The sequence below is a fragment of the Salmo trutta genome, chromosome 32, assembly GCF_901001165.1.
Source record: "Salmo trutta chromosome 32, fSalTru1.1, whole genome shotgun sequence".
Lineage (NCBI taxonomy): Eukaryota > Metazoa > Chordata > Actinopteri > Salmoniformes > Salmonidae > Salmo > Salmo trutta.
This window is the reverse complement of record NC_042988.1, coordinates 6,538,952-6,553,291: the sequence shown is the minus strand read 5'-3', so window position 1 is coordinate 6,553,291 and position 14,340 is coordinate 6,538,952. Positions and strand designations below refer to the sequence as shown.

The 14,340-nt window shown below is 43.0% G+C and overlaps 1 protein-coding gene across 2 annotated transcripts; it reads left to right on the top strand.

Annotated features, from left to right (window-relative positions):
• Positions 1 to 201: 201 nt before the first annotated feature.
• Positions 202 to 11,423, top strand: mief1 (mitochondrial elongation factor 1). 2 transcript variants are annotated; one of them, XM_029727307.1, is made up of 6 exons: positions 202 to 294; positions 1,469 to 1,771; positions 1,963 to 2,107; positions 2,338 to 2,518; positions 7,957 to 8,219; positions 8,424 to 11,423. In XM_029727307.1, exons 3-6 carry the CDS (start codon positions 1,964 to 1,966, stop codon positions 9,264 to 9,266), a joined length of 1,431 nt encoding a protein of 476 aa, XP_029583167.1. In that variant the 5' UTR covers positions 202 to 294; positions 1,469 to 1,771; position 1,963; the 3' UTR covers positions 9,267 to 11,423. The 2 variants fall into 2 exon arrangements, with proteins under 2 accessions (XP_029583167.1, XP_029583166.1); XM_029727306.1 differs by having other exon boundaries at positions 1,959 to 2,107.
• The last annotated feature ends 2,917 nt before the right edge of the window (positions 11,424 to 14,340 follow it).

Below are 14,340 nucleotides of genomic sequence, written 5' to 3'. Positions count from 1 at the left end.
TCATATAGTCTTATTACATTGGCTTATGATCTTATTCACATATGTTTTCTTATTAGACTTCTTTATAAAATGCTTTATTCCATCATAGAAAGGTGTATAGGTTTGTAGGCTAAATAAGATTGAGTGCTGTAATGTCACATTTCTCAACCATAAAAATTGTTCAAACCGGATGTAGTAATTCCAGTGCAATAATAAGTAGCCAATAGCTTCCGGTTTGTCATTCTGACCCCGAAGCGAGGGGGAACTGTGTCTGTAGTACTTATAAGGAGAAACCTTTGAAATCGTTTCTCAAACGTAAGTTCAGCGTTCTCCCTTGACGATGTAAAATGTTGTTCTGTCAATATCGTATATTTTTATTCAATTGATTGTGAGTATCAGCTCCTCAATGTGCAAGGTCAGCATCGTTCGGAGGCTAACGTTACTGTAAAAAGCTAATTAACGTTAGCTCGCATGCTAGGCTAGCCTTAAGTGATTTTTTTGTATTACTATTAGCCAATCAAAGGGAACAATACTATTGATACTGGTTTTGCTATTCTAGTATAGCTAATTGTTAGCTCACTTATCGGACAATCTACACGGGCAACAGCAGCTAACGTTTTGTAGCTAAATTGCTCAGGGCTGTTCTGCTGGACGAGTGCTAACGTAAACTATATAGCTAGCTAATGTCAGATGAAAGGGGTTAGTAAGCTAGTTCAGTATCTTGGTGTATCTTATGTGTTGCTCTGGTCTGACACGGCTAGGCTGCATGCAGACTAGACAGGCATAACATAGCTAATGTTAGTTAGTTAGCAAATGAACTTGACTTGCTGCTGGTTGGGTATCATTTGTGGGAGGTTCCAATGTGAATCTGTTCCAGAAACTTCGTAAAGTACAAGGATGCCAACAAACAACGCATACAAAGTAGCATGATCAATTCACCAAGCTAACTAGCTCCCGATTAGGCATCAACTCACCACGTAGCTTATTCTTAATGTTTGTCCATAGGCTACCAGAGTGAGGATAGACATTTTTTTGAATAAACGTGGTGAGTGAAAAACCTGACACAATTTCCACGCCCTACCCGGTATCTTATTCTGCCGCTGTACAACTTTGTATGCGTTGTTTGTTGGCAACCTTGTTATTTTTGGAACAGATAACTGTTGGGACTTTCCACAAATTACACTCACCCCTTGCTGCTAGCTAGTAGTACCAATAATCGGTATAACGACCACCGAATCGGCAACAAATGATCAGTCTTATCTCGTCATCCACAAAGGTTATCTAGCTAAATATGCCCAATCGTATCAAGTAGTTAAGTTACTGTTCAGGATGAGTATAGCCTAACTTGATCCATGTTGTCCTTCCACTTCACCAGTGGCAGATGCCTAGGTGACAGTGTTCGAAAATCGCTGCTAATACTGCCCTTTGCGTAATGATTACCTATTCTATTGAAATAAATAAATAAACGTCCTTCTATCTCTCCTCACAGGAGTCCTCCCCTCTCCATGTGCATCCCTAATGGGCGGCTGGTCTCGTAGTGCGGTGCTGGAGCTGTACCGAGCACTGCTCCGTGCAGGGCGCCACCTTCAGTACACAGACCGCAACTACTACCGGCGCGCCGTTGCCGGCGAGTTCCGCCGCTGCCAGGCCCTGACCGTGTCGAGCGACAAGGAGGCCGCACTGAAGAGGGGCCAGTTCTTCCTCAGCAGTAGACTGGGGGGGTTGATGTAGGTGGGGGTCAACCATCCAACACCACCTTTGGCAAGACGTGCTTGTGTCAGACCACTAACAGGTAAACGATTCAGCTAATTAACTGACCAACTATCCTTTTGCAGAAATAAGTTAATAATGCATATTTTAATAATAAAAGGTAAACAGTCCTCGAGTTATGGTAATAGAACGCAGGACTCTTCACATCTGAATCAGTACTTTCTTTGTTCTTTCATCATTTTTCCCCTTCTAACGCTACATTCACAAAGACAGAATGGCGGGAGTGAACGGTGACCGTAAAGGAAAGAAGGATGACGGGATGGGCGCGGCCGTTGACTTTTTGCTCTCTAATGCCAAGCTTGTGCTTGGGGTCGGAGGAGCTGCCATGCTTGGCATTGCAACACTAGCAGTCAAAAGAGTAAGTTAGTCTCTAAGTAAGATCATTGCAATTCTGTTCTTGTAAATGTTATGTACATTCTTTGTCCGTTGTGCCAGTTCAGTTGTAGGCTAAATGTGATCACCTCTCACTGTTTGGCATCTGATCTCTACATCAGTAATTTTACTGTTTTTAACCACGAGTGGAAGACGTGTCCATTACATGAAACACTCTAATGGACAATAAAGCTTTTCAATTCCATCTCCTTTCAGATGTATGACCGTGCCATAAGTGCTCCGACCAGCCCTACTAAGATGGAACCATCAGGGAAAAGGAGTTGGGAGGAACCAAGCTGGATGGGCTCGTCACCACGGGTACTTAACCACAACATGAGGTCAACAGTGAGCAGGTCACTGCAGACTCTACCCACCTCCTCCAGCTCCTTTGAACCAGGTATGGTACGCTAATGTATTTAGGGTGTCACACACAATGTTCTGCATTTACAACTATCAACATTGCTCATTTAACCTCTTACATCTAGATGTTCCGCTAGCGAAGCATGTCAAACGCTGTTTAAAATCAATTTTTATGCGATTTTTTTCTCGTAAAATAGCGATAATATTCCGACCTTGAGACGTTGTTTTTGTTCAAAGACTGAAAATGTAAAATGGACTCTTCTCGTGCATGCGCGCGCCTGTGTCATTGTTCTCAGATCGACCACTATCCAAATGCGCTACTGTTTTTCGCCCAGGGACTGCAGAGTCATCATTCTCCGTTCTGGCGCCTTCTGAGAGCCTTTGGGAGCCTTAGAAAATGTCACGTTACAGCAGAGATCCTCTGTTTTCGATAGAGGCTATAGAAGGCCAAGAAATGGTCAGAGAGGGTACTTCCTGTACAGAATCTTCTCAGGTTTTGGCCTGCCATATGAGTTCTGTTATACTCAGACACCATTCAAACAGTTTTAGAAACTTTAGGGTGTTTTCTATCCAAATCAAACAATTATATGCATATTCTAGTTTCTGGGCAGGAGTAATAACCAGATTAAATCGGGTACGTTTTTTAATCCGGCCGTGAAAATACTGCCCCCTATCCTAAACAGGTTAACAGAGTTACAATCGTGCCGTTAGCTCACCCCACAGCGTGAAACGTTGCCAATGGCGCTGCCAAATTGGTACTTTTTTCGGTGGTGCGACTGGTTAGTACGTTGTCAAGCAGGACGGTTACGTGTGTTGGCAAGGCAGAGGATGCGAGATCAAGTACCGGTAAGGACTGATGAGCGTGGAAGCTATACTGCTAAGCAGCAGAGGGACGCCTGTTACACTCACACTTGCGCACATCACACACATATTGCCTATCTGTGTTCAGAGCGAGGCCTGAACAGTAACACTTGGGATTGATGTAGCAGGTGTTCACAGTGGGGTGGTAGTGTGTTTCAGATGGTTTGACCTCATCTCTGTGCAGTGTTTTCTAATCCTTGGCTGTGTCTATTGACGACAGGATGGCTGATGTCAGGATGGCTGTACTTCCTGTATTGTGGGTGATGCTACTGACTCTGTGCTTGTTGTAGGAAGCTATAGGATCGTTCCATTTGATTTCAATCCGTTTTTGACCGCACCTCTTTTGATTTAAACTAAACTTTCCATACTTACAGTGAGGGGGAAAAAGTATTTGATCCCCTGCTGATTTTGTACGTTTGCCCACTGACAAAGAAATGATCAGTCTATAAATTTAATGGTAGGTTTATTTGAACAGTGAGACAGAATGACAACAAAAAAATCCAGAAAAACACATGTCAAAAATGTTATAAAATAATTAGCATTTTAATGAGGGAAATAAGTATTTGACCCCTCTGTAAAACATGACTTAGTACTTGGTGGCAAAACCCTTGTTGGCAATCACAGAGGTCAGACGTTTCTTGTAGTTGGCCACCAGGTTTGCACACATCTCAGGAGGGATTTTGTCCCACTCCTCTTTGCAGATCTTCTCCAAGTCATTACGGTTGAGGCTGACGTTTGGCAACTCAAACCTTCAGCTCCCTCCACAGATTTTCTATGGGATTAAGGTCTGGAGACTGGCTAGGCCACTCCAGGACCTTAGTGCGCTTCTTCTTGAGCCACTCCTTTGTTGCCTTGGCCGTGTGTTTTGGGTCATTGTCATGCTGGTGTAACTGATGTGAAATGGCTAGTTAGTTAGCGGTCGTGCGCGCTAATAGCATTTCAATCAGTGACGTCACTCGCTCTGAGACTTGAAGTAGGGTTTCCCCTTGCGTTGCAAGAGCCACGGCTTTTGTGGCGCAATGGGTAACGATGCTTCGTGGGGTGTCAGTTGTTGATGTGTGCAAGGGTTCCTGGTTCGAGCCCGGGTTGGGGCGAAGAGAGGGACGGAACCTACACTGGAATACCCATCCACGACCCATTTTCAATGCCCTGGCTGAGGGGAGGAGGTTCTCACCCAAGATTTGACGGTACATGGTCCCATCCATGATCCATTTGATGCGGTGAAGTTGTCCTGTCCCCTTAGCAGAAAAACACCCCCAAAGCATAATGTTTCCACCTCCATGTTTGACGGTGGGGATGGTGTTCTTGGGGTCATAGGCAGCATTCCTCCTCCTCCAAACACGGGGAGTTGAGTTGATGCCAAAGAGCTCCATTTTTGGTCTCATCTGACTACAACACTTTCACTCAGTTGTCCTCTGAATCATTCAGATGTTCATTGGCAAACTTCAGACGGGCATGTATATGTGCTTTCTTGCTTTCTTGAGCAGGGGGACCTTGCGGGCGCTGCAGGATTTCAGTCCTTCACGGCGTAGTGTGTTACCAATTGTTTTCTTGGTGACTGTGGTCCCAGCTGCCTTGAGATCATTGACAAGATCCTCCTGTGTAGTTCTGGGCTGATTCCTCGCCGTTCTCATGGTCATTGCAACTCCACGAGGTGAGATCTTGCATGGAGCCCCAGGCCGAGGGATATTGACAGTTCTTTTGTGTTTCTTCCATTTGCGAATAATTGCACCAACTGTTGTCACCTTCTCACCAAGCTGCTTGGCGATGGTCTTGTAGCCCATTCCAGCCTTGTGTAGGTCTACAATCTTGTCCCTGACATCCTTGGAGAGCTCTTTGGTCTTGGCCATGGTGGAGAGTTTGAAATCTGATTGATTGCTTCTGTGGACAGGTGTCTTTTATACAGGTAACAAACTGAGATTAGGAGCACTCCCTTTAGGAGTGTGCTCCTAATCTCAGCTCGTTACCTGTATAAAAGACACCTGGGAGCCAGAAATCTTTCTGATTGAGAGGGGGTCAAATACTTATTTCCCTCATTTAAAATGCAAAACAATTTTATAACATTTTTGACATGCGTCTTTCTGGATTCTTTTGCTGTTCTGTCTCTCACTGTTCAAATAAACCTACCATAAAAATTATAGACTGATCATTTCTTCGTCAGTGGGCAAACGTACAAAATCAGCAGGGGATCCAATACTTTTTTTCCCTCACTGTATTTGCCCATGGTTGAAGTGATCAGAAAATTACTTTTTGGACCTGAATGCCAATACAATCAGGAGATGGAGGGGCTTGAAGTTGACCAATTTTTGCATATCCCAACATACCATGAGGCGTCCATGTATTCATCACTTGAAAAGATGAACGGTTAAGTTTGATGTAATTTAAAAGCTTGAAACCAGGGTTGCCAAACTATTATAAATTGTAGGAAAAATGTGTACTGTTTAATTTTAGATTTAGTTACATTTTTGCCTATTATGACGCTTAGACCCTAATGTATATCATCTGACGTGTATGTGTTGTGCCTGCCATCGGTTGAGACACAGTATACTCATGAATACAGGGTGGGTGTCATTTTAATCATAGAAATATAATTCATAGAATGGACCTTTCCCTTCAGACAACTGCAATTTAGCTGTTACACCATTTGAAAGTAATTGATTTGAAATTGTACATTCCAATTACTACCATGAAGATGGCTGAAGGTCCACCCACCATCAAATGTCAATTTAAATAGGAATGTCTTGTCCACATCACCAACAAACTATCATGGTCTAAACACACTAAGACAGTCATGAAGAGGGCACGACAAAACCTATTCCCCCTCGGGAGACTGAAAAGATTGGGCATTGGGTCCTCAGATCCTCAAAAGGTTCTACAGCTGCACCATCGAGAGCATTCTGACTGGTTGCAGCGCTGCCTGGTATGGCAACTGCGTGGCCTCTGACTGCAAGCCACTACAGAGGGTAGTGTGTATGGCCCAGTACATCACTGGGGCCAAACTTCCTGCCATCCAGGACCTCTATACAAGGCGGTGTCAGAGGAAGGCCCTAAAAATTGTCAGACTCCAGCCACCCTAGTCATAGACTTATCTCTGCTACCGCACAGCAAGTGGTACCGGAGCGCCAAGTCTAGTACCAGAAGGCTTCTTAACAGTTTTTATCCCCAAGCCGTAAGACTCCTGAACAGCTAATCAAAGGGCTACCCAGACCCCTCTTACACTGCTGCTGCTCTGTTTATTATCTATGCATAGTCACCTTAACTACCGGTACCCCCTGTGTATATAGCCTCGCTATTGTTATTTTACTGCTGCTGTTGAAATATTTGTTACTTTTATTTTTTTAAATAACACGTATTTTTTCTTAACTTCTTAAAGCATTGTTGGTTAAAGGCTTGAAAAGTAAGCATTTCACTGTAAGGTCTACACCTGTTGTATTCGGCCGTATGTGACAAATAACATTTGATTCTATCTATATTTATGATTTTAATAGGTTTCCTATGGAAGATTGACATTGTAATTTAAAACTGATATTCCCATTCAAGTCCATATTTTCTGTGTGGACCTCCAACTGATTAGAAAGTTGAAATGTCAATGTTATTCCCATTTTAGTTACACCTACTCTGCATTCAAGTGCATGCTGTGTCTCAACTGATGGCAGTCTCAACATAAACCATACTTTTTTTTATTTTAAAGGAATGACCAAATAGTTTGACAATCCTGTTAGTAAGCTTTTAAATTATATCAAACTGAGCCATTTTATATTTTCAAGAGAGACATACAGTGGCTGTCTCATGGTATGCGTCATGGATCACAATTTGGCCACCTCTCTCCTGAATGTTTTGGCATTCAGGTCAAAAAAGTACTTTTCTGACCACTTCTACCATGGGCAAACATGAATGGAAAGTTTAGTTCAAATTACAAGGGGTGCGGTCAAAGCTATTGAAATTGAATGGAACGACCCTATAGTTTTGTTAGTAGAAACCCACTAAATAGACTCAGACGGCTAGTTTCTATTGAGCTCCATCAGATATTTGTTATAAAGTTAAAAATACCTCAAAATCTGTGGTATTTTGGGTGGTTCTCTTATGCCGGGTGTACACTACACAACTTTCAAAAATGTAACATTGCTGAGCCTCTCACATTTAACGACCGTCTTTCGTGTCGTTTCTTTGGCTTCCCAACGTATTAGTGCTCAAGCTAAACGATGTGGCGCGAACCGGGGGGGGGGGTCACACACTACAAGGTTCTTCACTTGGTTGTGAGGATTCTCCATACCACGCTGTCTCGTGAAAAACGAAACGTGTCTGATCTCAACTAAAAAAAATGGTGTGGTGTACGTCCGGCTTTAGTAGTAGGTTACTCCCTGTAGGAGAGGATAGTCTGTAAAGCAGCCCCTCTCGTGGTACGTGTTCCCATTAGTTGGGTTTGATTTCCTGTCGTCACCCAATATCCGTACTTTTGTTCTTATTTACCTCCCTTTCAACATATTTGTTTCATTATTAAAGTGTCTTGCGTCATCAGAATGCCCAGCCCACATGGGTTATATGCACTGTATATGCGATAACCCATACCTGCATATTTCTAACCTCTGCCTGTCGTGGCTGTATCCCACTCAGACTGCATGCGGAGGGCGGCGGGGCGGGGACGTAGCGCTGCAGGGGAGACCGATCTCTTCCGGGCCAGGATGCGCCTCTCCTTACAGGAGAAACTGTGGGAGTTCTACCAGGAGCGTGTGGCCATCCCCGCTGAGGAGCAGGCCACAGCCCGCCGGGCTGCCCTGGACATCTGCGCAGAGCTGAGGATCTTCCTGCACGCCAAGCTGCCAGATATGCCTCTCCGGGAGATGTACCTCAGCGGCAGCCTCTACGACGACCTGCAGGTAATAAGAGAGTAGTAGTAAACTTTATCCCTCCGGGGGAAGGGATAAAGGGTAAAGATATCACTTCACAGGCCATTGGCTTAGGAGTGTTGTGACTAAAAAACAATGCTTTTTACCTCAGTGCCTGTCTCTGGGTTTGAAATGTTATGATTTTACAAGAATAACACGATGTGCGCTCTGACTCTCTAACCCACTCTTTCGAAGGTGGTGACAGCAGATCATGCTCAGCTCATGGTCCCTCTGACCCTGGAGAAGAACCTGTGGTCGTCAGTCCCCGGGGAGGACACCATCATGAATGTTCCGGGCTTCTGGCTGATTCGCAGGGAGAACCTGGAATACTTCCCCCGAGGCAGCAGCTACTGGGACCGCTGCATGGTAGGAGGCTACCTCTCCCCCAAGTCTGTCCTGGAGGTGTTCGAGAAGCTGGTGGCCGGCTCCATCAACTGGCCGGCCATCGGCAGCGTTCTGGACTACGTGATCCGGCCGGTGGTTCCCTCGGAGACACTCACCCTGGAGGTCCAGTACGAGACAGACCGCCTTCTTTACGTGGACTTCCTGCCTCTGCTGGTGATGGACGACGGCGCCTCGCTCATCGCCAAGCCACACAGGCTGGCTGCGGAGCGCCATGAAAACCTGTGGCGGCAGAGTTTCCGCGTGGCGGAGACTGCGCGCCTGCGGGCTCTGGACCAGGAGGACGGGGGCTGCCGCTGCGCTTGTCTCAAGGTGACTAAAGCCGTGTGCAAGCTGAACCCGGCCCTGGCGCGCCTGTCGGCCAGTCAGCTGACCAACGCCATACTGCTACTGAGCGAGAAGGAGGGCGACTGGACCCAGGAGGCGCTGGCTGACCGCTTCCTGCAGTTGCTCCGCTCGCTAGTGGGACACTTAGAGGCCGGGAGGCTCCCCTGCGCCCTGGTCCCCAAAGTCAACCTGTTCTGTGAGCTGACGCCAGTGGAGGTGGATGAGCTAGGATACACCCTCTACTGTTCCCTCTCTGACCCAGAGGGACTCCTAAGGACTCCTCAGTCTAAGTCTGGTCACGGGTTCTAGGGTTTAGGACAGATGGTATATAATTCGAAGGTTCCATAAATTCCATACTGCAGAAGAGGATAGGATATGTAATTCATATGTGCTTCAGACATGGACCATGTCCCCTGTGACCATGTCGCTGTGTGATTGATTCAACATCACGTCTCTGGAGTCCCTGTTTCATCGATCAATATGTTTCTCTTGTACTTTTCTTTTTATTTGTGTAATTATGTTTGTGATAAAGTAGAAATGCAAAATCAACCACTTTAGTATGGGGGTTTAACAATGAATACAGGATCATCCAAATACCAGTTAAACCTCAGATGATGAAACCAGTCTCTTCATATGGTCCCTATGCTGCACGTAAGCCGTTTTATAAATAGTACTGTTCAGAGGGGTATACTTTAAAGCATGATCAAGGAGTTAGCCAACTAACTTGCCTAGATATCCTGAAATAACTTCAAATGGGCTTGGTCTAATTGACTTAACCAAAAATAAGTTTAGCTTAATGAACCAAAAAAAAATCTAGTTATTTTTGTTTGTTTATCAAAGTTGAACCTGTTTTGGAGTATATCCCTTGGGGTAGGACTGTGTCTGTTGAATTGGGGATTGCTTCGTTGGCTAATATGTTAACATTATTATGTAGCCAGTTTGGATTGAATCGTATCGGGGGGGGGTATATATGTTTATTCATTATAATTTGTGGGAATGGAAATTGGGGTTTATTTGAAAGATATTTTGGTAGCTCCATCCTCAGATTGCAGGTCTTTCAAACACTGAGATTATGATGGGTAACATTAGTTTAATGCTAGTTCATATCATGTCTGAACAGGGGCGTGAAAGAGATCTCTCAGTCAAATGAACAAGCCTCCATAATCGGCTCAAGTATTATTGTTCTCTACATTTATAGCTTACTATTAAGCTGAGACTTGGAGGCAGGGTGCTTATTACACTCTGCCATGAGATGCCAGTTCAGATGGACAGATAGTTTGGTGACACCGTCAATACTGCCGCCCCTAACAAGGTAAATGGTCTTAAGCACTGTTGTGGTCCACTAGGAAATAAGACCAGTGAGTGGAACATGACAGGGGGTTGTTCTTCTACTGCAGGGTACTTATAGTACTGTAGCCTGGTATCGTACAGTTTGTGCTGTAGCCAACTCTTCTCGTTGTCATGTATGGCATTGACATGGCAAGGCTAGAAGAGTTGCTTACAGTACATACAGTATGGGACCAGGCTACACTTAGCCTACTCTACCGCTCTAACTGTGTAAATGGATAGAATGTAATGTTGACCATGTGAGCCGCCGCAAAAGCAAATAAATTATTGTGGTATGACTGAAATCTTGACATTCTTGAGTTAAAAAAACAACTTTATTTAAAAAAAAAAATTGTCTAGATTTCTTGAAGTTTTTGAATTTGGTTATAGTTCTGAAATTGTAGCAAACTTTGCAAGGGTGGAGGCTGCTGAGGGGAGGACGGCTCATAATAATGGCCGGAATAGAGTGGTATCAAACACGTTCATGTGTTTGATTCCATTAACTGCATTCCAGCCATTATACTCCATTCCAGACGTTATTATGAGCCGTCCTACAATCAGCCTCAGCTGGTGGAAACGCCCACTAAAAAGCCTAATGTATAAATCACAGAAACCTAATGTATAAATCACAGAAACCTAATGTATAAATCACAGAAACCTATCTTCATTGTATTTTAAGTTGCGGATGATTTGTGTGTTTTCTAGGACTTCTCCCACAAAGTTGTTGAATGAAATAATGTTGAGAAATAAGAATATATACTTTTGTTAGGAATGTGTGCCGTTTGCATGAGTAAGAATACCAATGTAGAAAGTTAATCATACGTTGGGTTATTGTTATACACCTTCTCTGTACTGTCTGTTTATGACATCAAATATGTCTTGTGACGTTAAGATAAGATACTTGACCTATATGTTCATTCATAGGTCTTTGTTGGGTAAAACTGGTTGTTACATACCTTGTATGAAACAAATCTGGCATGACTTCCTCCCACTCATAACACACAATGGTTGGTTTGCTTTTTTTCAAATTACATTTTGCGATAGTTAGGATGTTAAGCTGAGAGCGAATTTATCAAAGACAGTTGCTGTGGAAAAAAATAATTTGTTTCCAGTTGCAAATACAGTATTTGTCAGTTTGGCTCTCAAGTCTGGTCTTGCTTCAATGGCCTTACTGGTATAAGGTAACTGTTGCTCAGTCATGATATAGTGTCTTCAGAAAACATTCATACTCATTGACTTCTTCCACATTTGTGTTACAGCCTCAATTTAAAATCGATGAAATATATATTTTTCTCACCCATCTACAGACAATACCCCATAACTGACAAAGACAAAGCATGTTTAAGAAAATTCAATATTTTATTTAAACTAGGCAAGTCAGTTAAGGACAAGTTATTATTTACAATGACAGCCTACCAGGGAGCAGTGGGTTAACTGCCTTGTTCAGGGGCAGAATGACAGATTTTTTTTACCTTGTCAGCTCGGGGATTTGACCCAGTAATCTTTTGGTTACTGGCTCACCGCTCTAACCACTAGGCTACCTGCCACCAAGCTGACATATGACAGAAATATGTCATTGACATAAGTCTTCACACCCCTAAGTCAATATATGTTAGAATCACTTTTGGCAGCGATTACAGCTTTGTCTTTCCAGTTAAGTCTCTAAGAGCTTTGCACACCAGGATTGCACATTATCTGCACATAATTAAAACAATTCTTCAAGCTCTGTCAAGTTGGTTGTTAATCATTGCTAGACAGCCATTTTCAAGTCTTGCCTAGATTTCCCAAGCCAATTTTAAGTCAAAACTGTAACTAGGTCACTCAGGAACATTCAATGTTGTCTTGGTAAGCGCCACCAGTATACATTTCGCCTTGTTTTTTAGGTTATTTTTCTGCTGAAAGGTGAATTTGACTGTCTGTTGGAAAGCAGACTGAACCAGGTTTTCCTCTAGGATTTTGTCTGTTTCTTTTTTTATCCTAAATAAACCTCCCTAGTTCTTGCCGATGACAAGCAGACCCATAACATGATGCAGCCACCACCATGCTTGAAGATATGAAGAGTGGTACTTGGCAATGGGTTGTTGGATATTCCCCAAATATAACGCTGTGTATTGAGGACATAAAGTTGATTTCTTTGCCAAATTTTTGTAGTTTTGCTTTGGTGCATTATTGCAAACAGGATGCATGTTTTGGAATATTTGTATTCTGTACAAGCTTTCTTTTCCCTCTGTCGGTAAGGTTAGTATTGTGGAGTAACTACAATGTTGTTGATCCATACTCAGTTTTCTCCTATCGCAGCCTTTAAACTCTTAACTGTTTTAAATACACCATCCAAAGTGTAAGTAATAACTTCACCATGCTCAAAGGGATATTCAATGTCTGCTTTTTTTTTCTTTACCCATCTACCGATAGGTGCCTTTCTTTGCGAGGCATTGGAAAACCTCCCTGGTCTTTGGTTGAATCTGTGTTTGTAATTCACTGTTCGACTGAGGAACCTTACAGATAATTGTGTGTGTGTGTGTGGATTACAGAGAAGAGGTAGTCGTTCAAAAATCATGTTAAACACTATTATTGTGCACAGTGAGTCCATGCAACTTATGTGACTTGTAGAGAACATTTTACTCATGAAATTATTTAGGGTTGCCATAACTAAGGGGTTGAATACTTATTGACACGAGACATTTCAGCTTTTCATTTTTAATTCTGTCTGTAACACAAAATGTGAAAAAAGGCTAGGGCTGTGAATATTTTCTCAAGGCACTGTATATCGTCTTCTGTGGTATGTTAGTGTGGATATTGGAACAAAGGTATGTTCAGTTTAGAGAGACATTTCCTTTATTTATGGTAGTTCCATTAACTTTACACTTACAGACACGGGTGGGTAGGTATTCATTTTGGTGCTCAGTGTGTGCATTTAAGGGTGCTGGTCAACCCCATTGACATATAAGATCAACCCACATTGAAAGACAGCCAGGGTTAATCTGGTGTTGACTGAGTTGACGTCCAGCAGACAGACAGGGATTTAAACCAGGTCAGGTAGCAGCTATAACCATCCCATGCCAAGATGTCCAGTGTTCAATCACAAGCCTTCTTCAAGAGTGGGCTCCTGAGTGGTGCAGCGGTCTAAGGCACTACATCTCAGTGCGAGGCATCACTACAGACACCCTGGTTCAATTCCAGGCTGTATCACAACTAAACCGTGATTGGGAGTCCCATAGGGCAGCGCACAATTGGCCCAGCATCTTCTGGGTTTGGCCAGTGTAGGCTGTCATTGTAAATAAGATTTTTTTTCTTTACTGACTTGCCTAGTTAAAGGTTAAATAAAAAATACAAAATAAGTGTTGTGCAAATATGATAAAATATAAATCAGCACTTTGCTCATCTGTGATTGAAAAATATATATCTTCCCAATTAACGCAATATTGTCTCACAGGTATTTAGTGTCTATCCTGGTAGGAGTGGAGGGTGTGCTTGGTACAGTAGAGCATTATACAAGAAAATCTTCGACATGTAATGGAGATAGTTTAGTATTTTTGTATTATACGTTTGTAACCAAAAAAGCAGAGTATGTTTGCAATGCTACCACCACAACCACACGTAGTGTTCTGAAGTGCTTAATTCTGGGTGTACTGATATTAACGGCTCAATCCGTGATGGGACTACTTATAAAGGATGTTTTTGTGTGCAGATTTGTCTCTGTAGACCTGACTTAAACTAGAAACATTTCTGTGCTGTTGTTGGGGTCATTTTGCCATGCAAAGTTTGCTACAACTGTTATGAACCACAATGTAGACAACTACATCTACCTTGTGGATTTCAGCCTAGCGACGATATGTTTGCATGTAATGTATGTTTAGTTTTTTTGTTGACGGTTTTTTCGATTTAATTTTAGCTACGGAACTGAATGGTACACAGCACTTTGTATACTCCGATAATAAATGTTGCGGCAGATGTTTCTTGTGGTTATGTTTATGTGTAAATAAAAATTGGTAATTTCAAATGAGGCTTGCAGGGAAAATAATATTTGGGTAGGATACAGCAGCAACAGGTAGCTGGA

Excerpts from the sequence above, each read along its gene's own strand:
- mief1 (XM_029727307.1), top strand. The coding sequence starts at position 1,964 with ATGGCGGGAGTGAACGGTGACCGTAAAGGAAAGAAGGATGACGGGATG. Across the intron at positions 2,519-7,956 it reads CTCCAGCTCCTTTGAACCAG|ACTGCATGCGGAGGGCGGCG; the intron begins GTATGGTACGCT and ends TATCCCACTCAG. Across the intron at positions 8,220-8,423 it reads GCCTCTACGACGACCTGCAG|GTGGTGACAGCAGATCATGC; the intron begins GTAATAAGAGAG and ends ACTCTTTCGAAG.